The 21,533-nt window shown below is 46.8% G+C and overlaps 1 protein-coding gene across 5 annotated transcripts in view; it reads right to left on the minus strand.

The window, feature by feature from the left end:
• Armc9 (armadillo repeat containing 9) overlaps positions 1 to 21,533 on the minus strand; it is a 127,051-nt gene that overhangs the window by 46,972 nt on the left and 58,546 nt on the right. For all 5 annotated transcript variants that reach the window (XM_055616768.1, XM_055616767.1, XM_055616766.1 and 2 more), the window contains exon 19: positions 17,202 to 17,257. In XM_055616768.1, the coding sequence (XP_055472743.1) occupies positions 17,202 to 17,257 (56 nt within the window). The remainder of the gene's footprint in view (positions 1 to 17,201; positions 17,258 to 21,533) is intronic.

Consider the following 21,533-nt stretch of genomic DNA (forward strand, 5'->3'; position numbering starts at 1 on the left):
CACACACACACACACACACACACACACACACACACACACACACGGAAAGGAAGCTCTTGGCTACACTGAGCAAAACCCGGGAAGGGAAAGAACCTGAAGTGCTACTGTTGTTTGGGGGCATGTTCACATGCACTGGTGTGCATGGAAACTCCAGGTAAACTTCAGGTGTGCACCCTCAGGCATGGTCTGCTTGGGTTTTGAGACAGGGCTCCCTTCTCACTGGCTGCAGATTGCCAAGTAGTCTAGACCGGCTGGGCAGGGAGCCCAGGATCTTCCTGTCACCATTCCTATCTTCCACTGGGTTAGAAGTATGACCCTGAGCCCAGGTTTTTTACATAGGTTCTTGGGACTGAACTCAGGTCCTCATGCTCACGCAGCAAACACTGTTCTGTTTGCGCAGGTCTGTTCTCCTGGCAGAAAGCCGCACCACAGAGACCCAGATGGGCGTGGTGTATAAATAAAGGTTGAATATGAATGCTGAGTGAAAACAGCAAGCTGGCAAATAACTTACACCTGATAAGTCATATGTGAAGTTAAACGAGGACTAAGGTATAGCTCCATGGCAGAATGGTTGTAAGTACAAGGCTCTGGGTTCCATCTCCAGCATCACACACAACAGCAAACCGTAAAACAGTGATGCCCACAGGAATACAAAGATATCATGAGCTGGGCTAGAGAAATGGCTCAGTGTTTATAAGTCCCTGTTGATCTTGAAGAAGATCCAGTTTCAGCTTCTAATTAGTAGCCATATGGTGGCTCATAACAATTCCAGTTTTGGGGGACTGGATGTCACCTTCTGCCCTCTAAGTTACCAGGCACACATGTGGTGCACAGACATACACACAGGTACGCACATACAGCCTGAATGAATGAATGAATGAATGAATGAAAGAAAGAAAGAAAGACATCACAAGAGAGCCAGGCGTGGTGGCACACACTTTTAATCCCCAGCAGGCAGACTCTCTGTGAGTTCCAGAGAGTTCCAGGCTTGGTTTACAGAGCAAGTCCAGGGCAGCCACAGCTGCACAGAGAAACCCTGTCTTGAAAAATCAAACCAATCAAACAAAGGTAGAAGGGCTGGCAAGATGCCTCATGGGTAAGGGTGCTTGCTGCCGAGCCTAAAGACCCAAGTTCAACCCCTGATACCCACATGGTGAAATGTGAGAAGCGATGCCTGCAGGTTGTCTCCTGACTCCCGCATGTGTGCTGTGGTATGTGGACAACTCCCTTCCCATAGCATCATTTTAGTACAAAATTAAAAAGAAAACCATGAAAGTACAGAATCAGCCACGGTGTTTACACCTTAGTTTTATGGGAAGACAGGGGCCAACGGGGAAGAGAGAAAGGGCAGAACCACAGTTGTCCACTGAATGGTCTTTTGTACTTTCTGCAAAGTTTAGAATGTTCCTTCAGGGTGTGGAGAGACGGTTGGCTCAGCATTTAAGAGCTCTTCCAGAGGGCCAAGTTTGATCCCCAGCAATCACAAAAGGAGGTTCACAACTCCTGTAGCTCCACTTCTCTACAGGCATCTGCACTGAGGTGCACATGCCTACACAATACATAACGAAAAATAATAAAAATAGAAAGGTTTTTAAAGATAGAGGGGCTGGAGAGATGGCTCTGTGGTTAAGACCACTGGCTGCTTTCTCAGAGGACCTGGTTTCAATTCCCAGCAGCCACATGGTGGGTCACAGCCATCTGAACTCACACCCAGGGAGTATGACAGCCTCTTCTAACCTCTGTGTGCATTGTGCACACAGGGTGCGCTGACATACATGAAGACAAGAAAACCCATGCCCATAAAGTAAAGGAAAGTTATTTTAAAAAGGAGACTATCTCTTCAATTAAAGGGTTAGTGATCATATGCCCTCATGATCCATTCCCTGCTCTAAGAGGGTCTGTGGTCCACATGCGTGGAAGGCTGGGAAGGCAGACGGCTGCCAATCAGACAGGCTTAGGGCAGGATGTGGACAGAACAGGAAATGAAAGGGAAGCTGCAAGCGCTTTCAGACACATGAGTCATGGGGCCTTGTCCTGTGTGAAGCTGGTGACAGTGAGAAGAGAGTCACAGCCTTTTCAGGAGCTCAAGAGGCACAGGAACAGGCAGGCTGCTCACAGACCTCACAGCTCCACACTTGACACAGGTCACTTGGAGAATGCTGCACGCACTGGGAGGAGGGCAGCCCTAGTTTGTGGTAGTCAATAATTGGTCCATATAAAGAAACTAACACAAGCAGGGTGGTCTGGACGCGTGCAGGGAGGGCCCTGGAGACTAATGGATGAGGCATGGCTTCCCCGAAAGGCTTCCTCACCTAGAAGGCTGCAAAGTTGCCTGGTTCCAGTGCTCTGAGGCTCAGTTCAACCTTAGAGACAGGAAAGCTCTATGGTGATGGTGGTTTTTTTGAGACAGGATTTCACTGTGCAGTCCAGGCTGTCCTGAAACTGGCCCTGTAGACCAGGCTGGCCTCAAACTCATAAAGACCCACTTGCCTCTGCATCCCAAGTGCTGGGATTAAAGGTATGTGCCAGCACTGCTCAGACAGTAAATAAATTTCAAAGTTCATTAGGCAGTTTTAACTTTCTTTGTAAATCAGTAAAGTTGATGTTTTTGTTTTTTTTTTTTTTTTTTTAGCTTCCTTCCTCTTTCACAATAAATGCTGATTTCCGGGGCTGGAGGAATGGCTCACCAGTTGTTGAGAGCTTTTGCTGCTCTTGCAGAGGACATGGGTTCCGTTTCCAGCACCCATGTAAGAGCTCACAACTGTCTGTAACTCCTGTTCTAGGAGACCTAATGATCTCTTCTGGTCATTTGTTGCCTTGGGGCAACAAGTATGCACATGGTACGTGATAGGGGAAGTTCTCCTCCCCTTCCATCCGACATGCAGTCAAAACACTCATTCATACAAAATAAGCCTTTAAGCAACAGCAACAAAAAGCTCAAACATGATTTTTTTTTTTTTTTTCAAGACAGGGTTTCTCTGTATAGCCTTGGCTGTCCTGGAACTAACTCTGTAGACTAGACTGGCCTCAAATTCACAGAGATTCACCTGCCTCTGCATCTCAGAGTGCTGGGATCACAGGCATGTCCCACCATGCCCAGCCTAGCTGCTCTTCCGGTGACCCAGTTTGTTTTAGTTCCCAGCACTCACATGGTGGCTCACAACCATCTGTTGCTCCAGTCCCAGGGGCTACGACACCCTCTTCTTGCCTCCGTGAGCTCTGCACACACATGGTGCACAGACACAAGTAGGCAAAGCACATACACACGTAAAATAAGAACATGAAAACAACAACAGAAGGGGTGCAGATGTGCTCGGTGGCTGAGAACATCTCTTGCAGAGCACCTTGGTTTGCCTCCCAGCACCCACGTGAGAACCCTAATCATCTGCACCTCCAGCTCCAGGATTCTGATACCAGCTCCGGCCTCTGTAGACACCTCATGAATGTGGTGCACATGAACAGACGCAGGCGGAACCTCATATACGTAAAATATAGAAACAAATAAGAGTTTAAAATAGGTACCCTGCATCGGTGGGCAATGCTTCACCCTTGAAGACATGGTTTATTACTGAAACTCTTAGGGCCAGTGAGATAACTTATGAGGGCAAGGAGCCCCAGAGCTCTCAAACAACACAGCTATTGCAATTGCTCTTGGCTGCTCACCAGTATTAGATAGTGTGACTGTATTGCCAAAATCACAATGCCGTCTGGTTGCAGGACGTAGAGAAACCATGCTTGAACTGACCCCAAAACTTCCTCCCACTGGCTTGCTTCCACAGTGCCAGAAAGTGCTATGCAAGCTGCGGGGGCAAAAGCCATCAACAGTATTACCCAAAGTAGAGTTCTTTATGCTACAACAGCCACCTGCTAGGCAAGATGTGTTCCCTGATACAACAGTAGCACAGAAGCCACAGGAGTAACCAAACACCTTTGGATTGAATTTGAGGCCTTATCCCACAGGAGGGCTTTCAAGCCTGGTACTCTAAACCTGGTCAAAACCCATGGTTCAGGAGGTCCCAGGCTCTAGGGCAGCAGTTGGAAGAGAGCAGGTCAGGAGGCCAGTTACCGTTGTCTTGCTAAATTGACATGCTGTCCAATTGTCTTCTGAGTATGTATGTTACTTCCATCTTCAGCCCTGGCCAGAGATGCTTCCCTCTGCCATGGTCAGCAGTTAGTGCACACTCAACAAGTCAAAGAGAGAAGAGCAAGTGACTACTAAGCCCTAAGTGGCACATCTAACCATCTTCCACCCCTAACTATGTTTCGGGGAACCTCTTGAAAAAGGGGGAGGAAAGACTTTGAGAGACAGAGAATGAGGAGGAATGCTGTGAAATGTCTTCCAGACATAACATGGCCATGGTACTCATCAGCTCACTCTAGCTTTGTTTATCTGCACAAGCTCAGTCAACATTTCAGCAGGCAGCTTTAACTGGACTCAATGGACAGAGAGAGAGAGAGGAAGTGTGAAGGGAAGGGAACATATTTGGATGCTGGGCTAGGGTACTGGGGAAAGGTACGATCAAGATATGTTGTGTACATGTATGGATTTGTCAAAGAATAAAAGAAATTTTACTTTAAAATGATACATGTAATTCTTCCCAGTTTCTGTGGAAATGATATGGACGAATATGGTTTGTAAATGCCTAGGAAGCCTGAGGTGCATCTTCGAGCCCGCACCGTGTTTTGAGCCATCTGATGTCTGTTTCCATAGAAACTAGAGTGGAAATGAGGGCAGCAGCCATGAGTCAGCGTGTTGGATAGTCCATCCCAGCCATGGTCTGGGAGCCCAGGAGCTGTGCTGCAGAAATACGTGACTGTAGAAATTGGAAGGGTACCAAAAAGTGCGAAAGCCTTAACTGGGAAAAACTGAATTCTTTATTGACTTGAATGAATAATGGAAAAGCCTTGCAAGTAAAACAGACACAGGACAAATGTTTCTTTGCTTATTAAGTACTGGGAAGTTGAAAACATGAGCTACCCCACACCAAGCAAGCTGGCCACAACAGGTGACTATCAGCCAAGGTGATTCATGAAAGTCTAACTAACTGGTGCCTCTTTGGATGCAAGTCCTGAAGAAACTTCAGGTGGGTGAACAATCTTGCAGGTTGTGTGTGAGTGAAAGTGTTGAGGGGAACTGAGACTCTGAGTCCTCAATTGTCTTTGCCCTGCAACTCAGGTCACTGGGAGGGAAGTGGCCCTTAATTTCCTCTTCTAGCCAGATAGGACAGTGTGCTTCCCATCTGAAATTATTCCACCCTTGGGGTTGGCGTCAGTGAAAGGCACTGGTTGCTCTTCCAGGGGACACTGGTTTCATTCCTAATACCTGCAAGACAGCTAACTACTTTCCCCGACTCCCGTTCCAGGTGACCCAATGACCTCTTATGTCTCCCTGGGCACTTCATACACTTGTGCATGAGCATAGACATCAATTAAACACCGAAAGTTAACAGTCTGGGGCTCTTAATGCCATGCTCTTAGTTCCCAACTCCTCTTGACTCCACCTTCAGGGGCACTTCCTTTCTTGGCCAGGCTCTGAACTACTCCTCATTCAAGGCTGTACGGAAGTGGAGGCTAGGTACACATGATCTACCAGATTGGGTTCAATTTCATCTCTACCAATTACCACTCTGGGCCGCCAAGTAAGTTTCTGTGCCTCTCCAAGTTCTGCTTTTCTCATCTAGAAAATTGGGCTAAAATTAGCCTTGTTTGGAGCAAGATGTGAAGATATATGCCTATAATCCCAGCATTTGGGAGACTCAGAAGATTTTGAGGCCAATATACACTATATAGTGAGACCATCTCATAAAACCAAACCCCAAACCAACAATAGCAAATAAGGGTGAAACTCCTGAACTTGGCTTGCACACAGCCAGCACCCAGCGAACACTGCCTGTATGCACACATACTGAGCTTGCAGAGTCTCCAGTGAACGCGACCTCTGATGCCACACAGCTCTGCTCCTTCCTTCTCTTCCTTATACAACAGATCCCATGGGTCCCCATTTCTGTATGCTTGCTGCAACGGGCCCTTCTGGTGAGTTCTTGGCTGCTGTATAACCAGCCATTTAAATCAGGACAGGCGCACCATCCTTTTCTCAGAAAACGCTAAGTTCTTCCTTGAGATTTTGATAAAAATTATGTTTGAAAGGTGTGGTTAGCTGGGAGTGGTGACACACTTTAATTCCAGCACAGACAGAGACAGAGGTAGCCAGGTCTCTGAGATGAGGCCAACTCGCTCTATAGAGTCAGTTTCAGGACAGCCAGGGCTACGCAGAGAAACCCTGTCTCAAAAAACAAGATGAGGGTTAATGTGAAAGAACTATGGCCAGATGTCACTGTGACAACTGTACCAGCTCTGGCTGGTGGACAGGTGGGAGAAGCAGGAAAGGGTCTGGGAGACCTGCAAAGATGTGAGCCTTCAGTGTAACAGGCTGTGTGAGTCAGAGTAACAATGTTTGCATTGCTTCTACTAAATGCTTTCATGTCTGGGACATTGCAAACCTTGTCCCTCCCAGCTAGCCGGTGTCTAAACTACCTGGAAGCTGAACAAAACAAGACACACCCCAGCTCTCTTCTTCATTCTTGGCTACCACCCACCTAGAATGGCAAACTGTTGGTTTTTGTCAATTTGACACCAACCTAGGTGTATTAAGAAAATGCCTCCAAAGGTTGGCGTGTAGGCAAGTCTGTGGGGCACTTTATTGATTAAAGACTGATACGGGAGTGCCCAGCCTACTGTGGGTGGTGCCAACCCTAAAGAGAGCAAGCTGAGGAAGCCATAAAGAACCAGCCAGTAAGTGTGCTCCCCATGGCCTCTGCATCAGTTCCTTGCCTTGAGAGCCAGTCCTCACTTTTCCGGGATGATGGCCTACAAGCTGTAAGATGAAACAAACCTTTTCCTCTTTAAGTTGCTTTTGGTCATGATGTTTCATAGCAACTGAGACCCTACTTAAGACACAAAGGATCAGGTGTCAGACAAGTATACCCCAGCACTCCCTAGAATGAGCCAAACGCAGCAATGCTAAGTCTGCTGTGCTCATGAAACCACAGGTAAGCCTTGTGACCATGTTCCTCTACTTCCCTCTTGCCTCTAGGACCCTCGTGCAAGGTCCACTGTGTCATAGCATGTCTCTCCTTTGGATGCTACCTAGGGTTGTGTGTTGGTGATGTGTATCTAAAGAGGATAATGGAGTTCTTCTGTAGCTAATGATATAGAACAAATTTTAAAAGGATCAAGAGCTTTACCTTGTGCTCTGTTCATTGTCTAGCTTTCCTGTGTTGCTGTTTCCCACATCACTAAGATCTTAGGAGGGTCAGCCACAGCCCTGCTCACTGGTCCACCCTGCCTTCATTCCCAGCACAGCCCCCTTTCATCTAGAGTGTGTGCTCATGCCTATGGGCCAGGAGAGTGGGGATGGGGAGAAAAAGAGAGATGCAAACATTTCCCAACAAGAGGCGATGCTGGAGGTCGTGAGTGCCGGACTCTCTAGAAGCTAGACTGTAAATGGTGGGAACACACTTTCAAGTGTTGTTGAACTGACAAAGCCTACAATTTTTTTTATAATCCCATCTCTTCTGCCTCCATATCTGGCAATGTAGGCCAGGGTAGGGGCATCCTGAATACTGACAAAGGGCTCCAGATTCCCAATGAGCCATCTCTCCAACCTCAGATCTTAGTCTTTTTTGCTTAACATAATTATTGTGTGTGCAGACATGTGTGTATGCTGGCACACATGCCACAGCACACATGTGAAAGTCAATTCTGTTTTTCTGCCTTTATATGAGCTCAGGGGATCACAACCTAGGTCACCAGGCTGTGGAAGGCAAGGGCTTTTACCTGATGAGCATCTTGACAGCCATCTTAAAAGATTAACCAGCTATATTATTACTATTAGTGTGTGTAGGCACACACATAATGGTGTGGAAGTCAAAGGACAACTGTATACAGTTCCCTTCTTCCACCCTTTCCACGGGGTCTGGAGATTTAGTTCAGGTCACCAAGCTTGTGAGACAAACGCCTTGACGAATTGCACCTTCTCACCAGCTTAGTCTTCATATTGTTTATGCAGCTTCAGCTGGCACAGTGGCGCATGCCTTTACTCCCAGCACTTGGGAGGCAAAGGCAGGCAGATCAATGTGAGTCTGAGGCCAGCCTGGTTTACAAAGCCAAAGCAAGCCCAGGACAGCCAGGGCTGGTTACACAGAGAAACTCTGTCTCCAAAACAAACAAATTAAAAAAGAAAAGAAAGGTTTATATAGCTTCAACTTGCTTGTCCCTATCTCACTCAGCTCTATCTTGGACCTCTTACCTTCAAGACAAAATTTCTGAAAAAATTTTTCATTATTATTGTGTGTGTGTGTGTGTATGCATGCCTCAGTACATGTATGGAGATCAGAGGACAAGGGTTGTTCCAAGGATGGAACTCGGTTCATTAGGCTTATACAATAAGTGCTTTTTACCAGCTGAGCCATCTTGCCAGCTCAAGACTTGTATTTAATTCTGATTTATCTTCACTGCGTGAGTTGTGTGAGGCTCTACCAAAACCAGACTATAACACTAATACAATTAATTTGGCCATTATACTTAAATAAAACACATCTGAATTTACTCATGTTTGCATTAATTCCAAAGTTTATGGAATATGAAAGAAGGTGACTCAACAGTGACACAAGTCACATGGTATTCGAGGACTGGGACTTGAAGGACAGTACACAAGACCTTAAAGTGATGGAGAAACCCTGTAAGCACGGGCTGCAACAGCCCAGGGAAAACACATCGCCGGTTTACCACTACTCTGTTTTAAATTCCCAATCCTTTAGGGATCCAGAGTTTGGGTGGGAGTGCCGATTTCTGGAAGGAAGGAATTTATCTAAAGATTCCAGACGAAGTCGTAAAATAGAGATGGAAAACACTGGTCTGCTGCAGAGATGGCTCAGTGGTTAAGAGCACTGATTGCTCTTCCAGAGGACCTGGGTTCAATTCCCATCACCCACATGGCAGCTCACAACTGTCTGTAACTCCAGTTCCAGAGGACCCGACCCCTCACACAGACATACATGCAGGCTGAACACCAATGCATATAAAACAAACAAACAAATAATATTTTTAAAAATGGAAAACACGGAGCTGGAGAGACGGCTCAGCAGTCAAGAGCACTGCTCTTACGAGTGCTGTTGCTCTCTCAGAGGACCGGGGTTCAGTTCTCAAGTATCCCGCCCTCATGGTGGCTCACAACCATCCAGAACTCCAGTTCTGGGGGATCGGACACCTTTTTCTGGGCTTCTTGGGTATCGGGTATGCATGTGGTATACATATACCCGAGGGCAAAACCTTTGTGCACATAAAATAAATGTCTAGGAATAATTTTAATGGGAATTCCGGGCAGAAGAGATAGCTTAGTCTGTCGAGTGCCTAATGAACAAGTGTGAGGAGCCACATTTGATCCCCAGAGCACACATTAAAAGTCGGGTGTGGTGGAACACGCTTGCAATCCTAGCGCTAGGGATGTGGAGACAGGGGAATCCATAGGGTTGACTGGTCACCAGCCTAGCCTAATCAGGTGAACCCCAGGTTTCAATGAGGAATCCCATCCTACATGCGTACACACACACAACTATACACACAGCCCTACACATATACATGCCTACAGATGCCTATACACACCCCTACACACATGCACCCCTACAGATAGCTACATACACATCCAGGCCTACAGATGCCTATCTATATACACCTCTACACACATACATGCACCCCATACACAATGCCCAACACACCCCCACACACCCACATACACACCTATCCATACGCCTACACACACCTACACACATACACACCTATCCATACGCCTACACTCACCTATACACACCTATACACACATGTACACACATACACATCTACAAACACACACAAACAAAAAAAGGAAAATCACTAAAAATATGGTCAAAGCTACCTTTCCTTGTTTTATTTTATTTATTATTTGCTTATTCATTTTGAAACAGAGTCTCACTGTGTATCTCTGGCTGGCCTGGAACTCACTGTAACCCCAGGCTGGTCTCATAGTCACACGATCTGCTGGCCTCTGCCTTCTGAGTACTGGAATTAAAGGTGCACACCTCCATGAGCCTGACTTCTTTCCCAGATTTCTATTATACCTTTAGGCAGCAGAAGATATCTGGACAGTATTATAATATCAGTTAAGAGTATAATTTGGAAAACAATTATTCAGAATTTAACAAGAAAGGGAATAAAATATCTAAGCAAAACAGAAATTTTAAGATCCCTGAGCTGTCTGAGGGATATACAGGATCTCTGTGCTTTTTTTAACTATGAATCTAAAATTGCCCATGCCTGCCAAAGTTTTGAAAACACAGACCCTGAAGAACACGGCGGGGAGGTACCCAGAAGACCCTGGCTACAGACACAAGAGCACCCTGCGTGGTGACTGCACTGCACAGTGCGGATGGGGGTCAAGTCAGGAAAGGACACAGAGGCCATGGCGACAAGAGCCTGTGAACCAAAGGCCAAGCTGCAAACGCTAGCCCTGAGTCAACAGTCTACTGGCTGATGTCTGATGACATCAGAGTGATGTCTGCATTTGTTATTCTGAATATTCAGGGTCAACAGTGACTGATCACCAATGATCTTTACACACTTGGCAACAAAACTCAAGTGAAATATTTAAAGTCTTGCCTGCACCTGTTGATGCTTATGGTGAATCCTGGAACAACCGGACTTCTGACATTTGCACAGAAGGGGCGGCAGCAGCAAGGGTGACACCACAGAGAGCACAAAGATACACAGGCGTGCCAGTTACTTTGTCACTGTTACAAACAGCTGAGAAAGTTAGTCTACAGGAGGCAAGCTTTGTTCTGCCTCTGAGGTTTCAATCCAAGGTCCACTGGCTTCTTTGCTTTGGGCCAGAGGGTGGGGTGAACATCACACGGGGGTGGAGGGGAGCACTTGGCACAGGAGGCTCAGGAGGCAGAGACAGGAGACATGAGGAGAGGAAGAGGGCACCACAGCCTCTACAGCAGGTCCCCAGGAGCTACTTCCCTAAACTGGGCCTACTGCTTAGGAGGGGCTTGATAACAAACATTCTTAAATAATCAATGGGCCAAAGAAGGAATCTCAAAGAAAACTAGAAAATTCTTAGACGCAAACAGACAAACAAATCAAACACGGGCAGAAGCTGTGCTCAAAGGGAAACACAGCTACAACTGTTTAGATAAAAAGACCTCAAGTCCATAACCTAACCAAAAACAAACAAACAACCATGTTAAAACTGATGTTAACAGAAGAAAGGAAATAACAAAAAACAGAGAGAGATGGACAAAATGAAAAAACAGAAAACAAAACAAAAAAACTGACCCTGAGAAAAGATGAACAAAACTTACAAAGCCTTTAGCTAGACACAACAAGAAAAGAGAAGCCTCGTATTAAGTGGGACGTCACTACTGAACCTACAGAAAGGTCATAAGGCATTGACATGAGCAACAACATCCCAGCCAATTAGATAACTTAAGATGAAACCACAAATTACAGAGCTGTCTTAAGAAGAACTATAATGCCCATATTATATATATATATTTTAAAGAAGGGAATTTGCACAAAACCAAAACATAAAAGGACACAATAGCACACACACCTTGGAAACTCAGCAGCTAGGAGGCAGAGGATAAAAAAATATTAGTTCAGGTAAATACAAAGCTCAAGGCCAGCCTGGGTACCATGAGATCTTGTCTCAATCAATCTGGAGAAACCTATTGTAATATACACACACACACACACACACACATATATATGTATATATATACACATATATACATACATACACACACACACACATACATATATATGTATATATATACACATATATACATACATACACACACACACACACACACCCCTTGAGGAGGGTTTGAGGGGGCAGGGTCTCCTTTCTGTGGGAAGAAGGGGAGGGGAGAATGGGGGAAGAGGTTAGGAGGGTGGAATTGGGAGGAGAGGAGCGAGGGAGCTGTGATCAGAATATAAAGTGAGTAAATAAAGGAGAAAAAAAATATATATCATGACCTAGCAAGCAAGAGCCCATATAAATAAAAGCTCCAGAAAATGAGATGTTTATGTTTTCTCTAGCACTGCTTGAAGCAGCAATATCTGGACAACTGCACACCCCTCACACCAAGAAACATCAGTTGACTCAGAAGGATTCCCAAAGAATATTAACAAAAGGAAAAGACCATATTGTGCATATGTACACACCTGTATATTTTTATTAGATCTCTATCTGCAAAACTCCCAAAACATACAGATGGGAGCATATGTATGCGCATGTCTGTGTGTTTCCGAGCAAGCCCATGTACGCCTAGGTAATAAGCATCCTTTCCTGGGTGGGGGCTGACGGGGAGAGCCAAGCATATGCTTTGTGGTCTCCTGTCTCTGGTGTGTGCCTTCCTTCAACCCAAAGCTTCCACCTTAGGCTTTTCTTGACCCAGGCCCTATCTTTCATTCTAGAACCCTCCCCTCCCGCCACAGCACTTTCCATTTCCTTCCCCTTTATCTGCTGTCTATCTTGTCTATCACGTGTTGTCTACCAGTGTCTGACGGGAGGGCCCCAGGGTCCCCTCACACCATGTGAGTATGAATCCCAGCTCCACTGCTCACTTACTAGCTTCAGGAACTTGGCGCGTGACCTTTCTCCTGTGTACCTGCTCATGTGTGAGAATGGAAGAGTGCTGAGCCCAGGGCAGAGCACAGGCAGGAACACGGGCGAGGTGCTTCAGCAGAAGTGGCCATCTGGCAATGCCACACAGTGGCAACTCCTGGGCTCACGACCATTGCCATTTCCTCTGGGGAGGTATTGTAAACCACACATATTCTCATGGGATATTTTTTTCTTTTTAATCCTTCTGTATTTCCTAGAACATGGTTACTTCAAGGTCCTTAAATATTTGTTCACTACATAATAAAGATAGGAGGAAGGAAGCTGGGTTATTTACAGGGCTCCCTCTAGCAAATGTGCACGGCTGGCTGCCCCTGGCATTAGCACCTATTTTGTTAAAAGGGAGAGAATACTTGCCCTAAAATCAATCTTCTCAAATAGTACTGGAAGGCATTTTATTTCCACCTAAAGCCATGAGCCTCATCCAAGCATATACTAAGGAAACCTCCTTGGGGGTGAGGACACTGGACCCGGGCTTCTGGCCCTTGAGTAGCACCATGCACATGTTAATCATAAAATTAAGCATGTGGGGCTGGAGAGATGGCTCAATGGTTAAGAGCACTGTCTGCTCTTCCAAAGGACTCGGGTTCAATCCCCAGCGCTCACATGGCAGCTTACAACTGTCTGTAACCTCAATTCCAAGGGATCTGACACCTTGACACTACTGCACATAAAATAAAATAAGCATGTGAAATTACACAATTCTCCAAAGCATCTGAATCCTTCTCTAGCCGTGAATTGGCACTGCCCATTCTTGTGACTGCATTTCCAGATGGGTCTGGAGCCTTATGAGCCACAAAAAAAAAAAAAAAAAAAAAAAAAAAAAAATAATAATAATAATAATAATGAGAACTGTGTCCTTTGAGGCCCTCCACTCTTCACCTTGACTGTCTAGTCTCATGTCTTCTGGCAGCTGTGGGTGGATATGCTGTTTTATCCTTTCTTAAACCAAACCAAAATGCCCCTTCTTCCTTCCCCCTTTCCTGCATGTGTTCACACTGTGTGCAGAGTGGGGTACCCTGAGCACTGCCATTTTCTCATGCTCTTCAGTTTACTGTAGGGGAGCTTTTGCCCCATCAATCCAACACCCCAAACTGCAATTGATGTCGGCCCTACTATATCCACTGTCCTTTTCTTACTTCCCCCCTGCTGGACAGCCTGCAGTCCTGGGACAGGCTCAAGACCTGTCTTAACCTCCCACCCACGCTTCCTCATTCCTTTCCCCCTTTGCAATAAAAATGTCAATAAAGAGGGTGTAGCTTTCCACACCTTTCTGCTGCATGGGCACATATGTGTGTCTGTAACTCACAGGCGTGGAGGTTTATATGTTTGCTTTGCTTTAAGCACTGTTCACATTAAATTTATGATTTTTTTGAGACAAGGTATTGCTACGTAGCCCATATTGGTTTTGGACTCAACATCCTCCTGCCTCGGCTTCCTTCCTGAGTGCTAGCCTCCCACACCCAGCTATGTTTGTCTTCACTACAATGTTCCCTATGTGGTCTGTAAGTCTGAAGATGTATTGCTAGCTCTATACGGGTGGATATTCAATGTAACTGAGGTTTCTGCACATTAGATAACAGGTGCATTTCTAGACATTAGAAAGAAAAACTAGATTTTGCATCCGAGTCCCCTTAAGGGCTTACAGTGAAGCAGAATGCTGCAAATGCAGTTCTCAGCTCTGCATATGGCAAGGCAAGCATAGTTCATCTCGTGCCTGATGACTCTGCAGACCCATGTCAGCAAGCAGCTGCCGCTGACCTCAGCCTTCGAGTGGGGTCTAAACATCAAATTAAAAAACAATTTTTGCACTGCTAATTAAGTGGTACACTGACCATGCTATCTGCTTCAGAGCTGTCACTATGAGAGGAACAATGGCTCGGCCACTCAAGCCTCACATTTAAGTATCTGTCACTCTTTTTTGTTCCCTGACTATCTGAACAGTTACACCCATAATGCCTGGCTTTACATCCCCAGGTGGCCCCTGCTAAAACATGGCAGTACACTGAGAGGGTCACTGAGGAGGGAAGCCCAGATCTGCTGGCCCAGGCATTCATCGGTGTCACTTTTGGTCCTGTCCTTCCATTGTTCCTACAAAACCTCTTCTAGGAAACTTCTGCAACAAATGTTTTCAAGTGCCAACCTCAGTCCTGGTCATTGTTGTTTTTTGTCAACTTGACAGAAACTAGAGTTATCTGCAAAGAGGAACCTCAAGTGAGAAATGTTTCCATCGTATTGGCTTGTAGGCAAGTCTGGTACGTTCTCTTGATTGATGATGATGTGGAAGGGTCTAGCCTGCTGTGGGAGGTGCTGTCTCTGGTCAGGTGGTCCAGAGTGTATAAAAACAAACCAAGTAAGCCATGAGGAACAAGCCAGTGAGCAGCACTCCATGGCTTCTCCTCATCTCCTGCCTCCAGGATCCCACTTACACAGTGCCTACCCTAACATCGTTGATCACAAACTGTGATGTGGAAGCTAAGCCAGATACCCCCCTCCTCTACAGTTCTGACTGTGTTGTGTCACAGCAGCAGAGGCCCTCCCTGACAAAGACAGTGCTGAAAAGAAAAACCTATGGAGCAGCAGCAACTCCAGAGCCCGCTGTCCGTGTGTGTTTCATAGCTCACTGCAACACTGCCAAAAGGAAATGCGCACAAGCTGAATTCCCATGACTAACCAGCATGCTTGGACCAAATGAGTTCTCATTATAATACAAAGCTAAAGGATTGGTGACAAAACAATTGAACAAGCCAGGCATGGTGACCATCCTAGCACTTGGGAAGCTGGGGCAAGATCCAGGACCTGGTCTCCAAACAATATCAAGCAAATCATCCAAATAAACCAGAGAAACACCAAAGTCCCCAAAGAAGGGGAAATAACACACCTTGACAGCAATTGTTTTTAGATAAGTGACAAAAAGTCAATGAAATAAAACGATTAACTCAAATCTATGCTAAAGGATCAAGGGTCAGGTACAAAGTGGGCGCCTTACTCCAGTGAAGCACAGCGGCTGTGTCAGCTCTACTGGAAGGATGGCAGCAACTCCCTTGAAAGCAGGTAACTATGTTTAGTTGAGAATGACAAATTTTAAGCTTTTAAATACTAAAAACAAGATTAAATGACATGAAAATTATACAGCCTTCTAACTTTTAGTGTCCACAAATAGCCAGGTTTCACAACAGCCACTGTATGTTAAAGGGCAGGACTGAGTGGTTCAAACTGAGACCATGTGGCTATCCCAGCATGACACATCACCAGCGTTCCTTTCTACAAAAGTCTGCTGACTCCACCAAGCCAAGTTTCACCACAGCAGCTTTCCTGTGGCACAGGGCTGGTCTCTGTCCTCATGGAGAGGACGGTGGCTAGATTTGGGGCTCCCTTGCTCCATCAGGCAGGAAGAGAAGCAAGAGTGCCTGCTGGTGCCACCTGCAGCCCAGAAAAGGAATGGCAGGCAGGTTACAGGGCTGCTGGAGAAGTTCGTTACCTTGGCAGATGCTTAGTAACTATGGCCTAACCAATGCCTCCGGGGAATACAAACTTGCTTTTCCTGAACACTTTAAACTGACAACAGAACCACAACTATATGTCCATCTTCTCACATCCATGTATGGGGCAGATGCTCCCCATAGAGTTCCCAGCGTTCAGATCTTGTACTAACTGCTCCCCATGTACAGAATGAAGATAAGCCATGCTGTCACCACAAAAATGATAGGATGACATGTCTGTACCTTCTAGGTCTGAAGGGAAAGCTACACAGAACCTTATCATCTGAGCCGCTGCTTGCAGCCTCCAAGTTATGGTTCTCTACAGTACCCCACTCAGACTCTGCATGCCAACTAACTTCTGAGGACGGGGCCAGGTTTGTCATAGCCGGCAAACCTACACCCAAAGAATAAACATAGGACAGTAGAATGTTTGGGTCTGCCAGCTCCAAACAAAACCAGGGCTCTTTAGTCCAGAGCATCTCATCATGGCCTATTTGTCATCATTCCTGTCACCAAGGAAACAGGGGAGGACATGAGAGCAAAAACCTCACAGAGAGAGAACCATTTTTCCCTCCTCCTGAAGCTAGAGGAGGTGCAATGCTCCATCTGTGGCGTGTGCATGTGTTACAAGGTCTGTGTCGACTCCCCCGTCTGGACTGGGCTTAGATGCAGGCTGAGGAGAATGCTGAAGGAGTGCTGTCCTGAGACTTAAGGCTGAGAAACGTTTGCTCCTTCCTTCTGGGAGCCCAGCTTTTGACCCACAAAAAGTCCAGGCTGGAGCAGTGGAAGATGCCAGCCACCTGGAGAGAGGCTGTGGAGGACGGCAGCAGCCATATGAGACTTCATGTGAGGGTGACAGAACCACACACCAAGTCTCCACTAACCCCAGAACTTCCAGGAAAAGCACAGAGGAAGGACGACTCCACTTCTGCCTAAGTGTTTGGGACACAGAGGAGTACAGCAGAGCTTTTGTGTTGTTTTAAGAGCCTTCAACTTACTTCATCGTCTTCATCTTCATCATCATCGGATTCAAGAACACCATCCAGTAAATCTTCTATAAAGAAAAAAAATAATCAGAAAAAACACGAAGCTCGGCCCTCGGTCACTGAACGTCAGCAGGGCACTCATGTGAGCACCACGTGGAGAGCCCTGCTCCTGACCACAAGCTGACACTCCTGACCATGGAGCGTCCATGCCCTGACAACTCCTGATTACCACCCTTTCACACTCCTCATAACTCATTACCAAGGGATTTACTCTCTCAGCCATCCCTAATCATGACTGTTACAGCCACAGTTTGCTATCATTTTTAGCAATCTCAAGTACACTCTCAGTTTTTATCAGAACGTATCTATGCTTATAAACACAAAATGGGAGGGACCCACAGGGCAGGAGAGTGAACTAGTGTTTACTCCTCGGAGTAAAGCCCGCTAGCTGCTGTGGTGGGGCTATTTCACGCAATCTCATGACAGCGCTGTTGACCATCACTGCTCACTCCCAGCTAACATGGAGGCACGGAGGAACCAGGGACTTGTTTGAGGTTTCCACTTTCTAACTTAAAGACGTAGGTTTGAGAAAAGAGCTGATGTGGGGTGACCTTTCAGATGAGCTTTATGGAGGGTGGGAGCAGGGAAGACACAGACAGAGAGACTGATCATAGGGGGTCATGACCAGGCCTTGTGAAGGAGGAGACCATCAGGAGAGATATAGCTTACACTAGAGATGGCATGATAGGGCCTTCCTTAATGGGAGACAAAGAACCTGTCCTTTAAAATGGGAAGAAGCTACGTTAGGAGAGACAGCTGCCATGAACAGCATGGCCAGGCCTGAAGGAAAGAACTTTCAAAATCCCCTGAACAAAGGAGGTTTCTAACTCAGAGCTTTTTGGAAGTTCCACACAATGTGACTTATGGCCTACCCTACAGGCAAAGGGGAGCAGGAGCAGGCACTAGCACCATATAAGAGCATAAATTTATCATGCAGCAACAAGGAAGTGGGGCTGAGCTTGCCTTTCCCACAGAGGCTGGGTGCTTTAAACAGTCAGATCGTGTGTGTGTGTGTGTGTGTGTGTGTGTGTGTGTGTGTGTGTGTTCACCATTGGGGGTGGGAGGGCATAGCCTGATTTCTTCCAAGCTGCCTCATCTGGTCTCTTACATTAGACAAGCCTAAGCTGGCAGGTCTATAATACAACACCCATGACTGTTCCACAGGGTGGGGGCAGGGGCGTTCTTAAAGGCTGAAGCTCATCACTAGATCTGGAGAGTTTGCACAGATGCACAAGCTCATAGTACTAAAAACCACAGAAAGAGCCATTTCCTCACCTGGCAAGTGGGGATCAGGTTGCTTACTTCCTTGGGGCCTGAGAAAGGAGGGAGGGGAAGAGCTGGGATGATCTTACAGCACGCCGGGACTGTACCAGGTGCATAGGCACCTGGACCAGGTGCATAGCAGACAACACCCCAGAGAGTTACTTTCTCCCCCATGAAGCCTTCTCCCAGCTGTCATCTCTCATTCATTGCACCTAGACAGCGCCCTCCTTTGTGGACGACTCCATTCCTAGCGGGTGAATGGCTGCTGACTTCCGGGGAAGTCCCCTGGGGGGTTAATCACCAAGCCAGCTGAACTAAGAGATGCTTAGGAGATTAGAAAAACTCACTTCTAGGTGTGGCTCTGAAGACTGATGGTCAGTCTTGACTGTCACTTTGAGATTTAGACTCTCCATGGAAACAAACCTCTGGGCAGTTCTGCGAGGGAGTTTCTAGATTGGAACAACTGGGTAAGAAGACACTTTAAATGTGGGCAATGTTATTCACAGGCCCAATTACGGAATGAAAAAGAGAAGGAACGCAAGCTAAGCACCAGCATTCACTGCTCCATGATTCCTCACTGCAGATGCAATGGGGCTGGCTCCCTCAAGCTCATGTGGCTGGGATGGATTGTTCCTTCAAGCCAAAAGAGACCCCTCCCTCCTTACGTGCTTCTGTCAGTTATCTCGTAACAGCAACAAAAACTGACTAATGCAAGCCATTGGCAGAGATGATTGGCAGTTAAGACAGGAACTGAGCATAGAAGACCCTGAAGAGAATGGCCCCATTAAACAGGCTGGGGATCCATGCGGGGTAAAAGTGAGCAAAAGCCAGCCAGTGTGCAAACTCTGTTCTTCCAAGCAACGGTGTCTATGGCTGCTCTACCTTCTTCAGCCTTTCGCGCATGGACTCAAACCAATGGCTCCTGGAAGTTTCCAGGCCTTGAGCCTTGGATTAGGGTCTCTCTTGTTCTGAGGATTCCAGTTGTTGGACTGAGCAACTCTCAGGTTCTTTGCCTCTATAGCAGGTGAACAATCACTGTGGGACAACCTAGCCTCTAATTATGTAAGCCAAGCTGATAAATTTTCTTTTGTAATGTGTGAGTGTAATTATACACTCATTCTCTATTGGTTCTGCTCCTCAAGAGAACCCTAGGAGATCTTTTCCCACCCATTGTTGTAGGTCCTAAGTCCCTGAAGGCAGATGACCTGAGCAACTTCTACCCCCTAGGTCCCTACTATATCTTCACTAGTTTTTATCTCTTAAAAGCAAGACATGAAGGTCAAAAAATCCTGAGAGAAGAAAGAAACAAGAGAAAAGAGAGAACTAAAGACCAAACTGAAGAGACTGCCCAGCCCAGAGAGAAGGAGGCAGGTGGAAACTACAAGAGTGAAGCACCCTTGCTGACACAGCCTCATGCTGAGGGAGGGTCTCTACTGACTTCTGCTCCCGAGCCAGTGAGACACAGCAGTCTGTGCCTTCACTGGTGCTTGCACAATCCCACAGCCTCCTGACCTGCTGGCTGTCCAGACAGCGCTTTGCCCTCTACATTTGGCTGAGTTTTAATCACCTAAGTTCCTCTCTTTGCCCGTGGATAGCATACTCCACCATGAGGAGATGCCTTTCAAAACTACACTACTGCTATGTCACCAATTACATCCTCCTCATGCTCACATATGTGAAGGCACCTTAGCTGGACACTCTTTGACTCCCAGCCCAGTCCCCAATCCCTAATCCTGTAATCTCTTAAACTTGTTGGCTCAGTCATCCTTACTGCCCAGAACCCTCCAGCCCCATGAGCCAGAGTACCTTACAGGCCTCAGCTTCTCCTCCTGAGCTGGTACTTGCGTTATAAAGGCCCTCAGCACCTGAAGCTGGGGACCTGCTCTGCCTTGCTCCTGCCCAGTATACTGGCTAGCATCTCTGGCCTTTCTCTCATGATGAGCTCGTATGGGCTGGCTATCCTCATGGATGGCTGGAGTGTGGCCTAGGCCTGAGCCAGGGGACGAACTTCCCTTCTGTTGTTGGCTACATAGTCTGTATGTTTCTGTACCGGCTGAAATTTTCCTTTGGGCTTCACTAGTGCTCTACTTTGCTGGGACAACCTGAGAATTTCAAAGTTTCCCTGGCCCCCAGGATGATAATTATATTAGTCTGGATACATCCCAGACTGGGAGCAGTGAGTGGCAGATGGCTACCAATGGGCATTTCCCTGTGCACTGGGTTGGCAGAATGGTTCACTTGGGAGGAGAGACGGAGGCATTCTGTCTCTTTTTGGGTGCTGAATGGAGCTGTGTACTTAAACCGCTACTGCCAGGGAAGGCATAGGGAGAGATGGGTGACAAACTTGGTCCCAGATGCCGGAAGCACCTGGGTCCCCTGTCAAAAGTGTACAGAAGGAGCCAGGGGCTTCCCAACCCCTCACACAGGGCTTCTCTGGTTCTTTTGCCACACATGCATCGTGGCTATGGATGAGGCTGGAAAGAAAGGGACCAAGCTCCATCCTCTCTGCTGACAGGTGGCACCTACACATTTTTCTGGAATGGTGACATGGTGGCATTTTCTACATGGTGCTAGAAAGACTGGCATCTGTTTCCCTAACTGGCCACGGAACCTGGGAAAGTTGCCCTTATCGCCCTTATCAGTGGGACAGGATTTAAGAGGGGACAGGAGGGGCTCATAAAGAGATCTTAACGAGGGTAGAGAAAGCTTCAGTAATTGCTCAGAACTCTTTTTTGTTGACCACACACCTCTAGTGTGATAAGAGATCTCTATTGTGATAAGAGATGTTAATCTTGGACAATCTGGCTTTGACTGCTAGGACAAACTTGTGGGGGCGGGTGTACATGCACATGTATGTGTGAGTGTGGAGGTCAGGGGTCAGCCTTGCATGTCATTCTGCAGGGGCTGTCCACCTTGTTGGGACAATGTCTCTCTGGGACCTAGGCAAGGCTGACTGGCCAGTGAGCCTCAGGAAGCTGCCTGTTTCCAGTTCTCCAGTTCTGGAATAACAATTGTGTGTGT

The sequence above is a fragment of the Psammomys obesus genome, unplaced genomic scaffold (genome assembly GCF_907164565.1).
Source record: "Psammomys obesus unplaced genomic scaffold, mPsaObe1.curated_primary_1811, whole genome shotgun sequence".
NCBI classification, from domain to species: domain Eukaryota; kingdom Metazoa; phylum Chordata; class Mammalia; order Rodentia; family Muridae; genus Psammomys; species Psammomys obesus.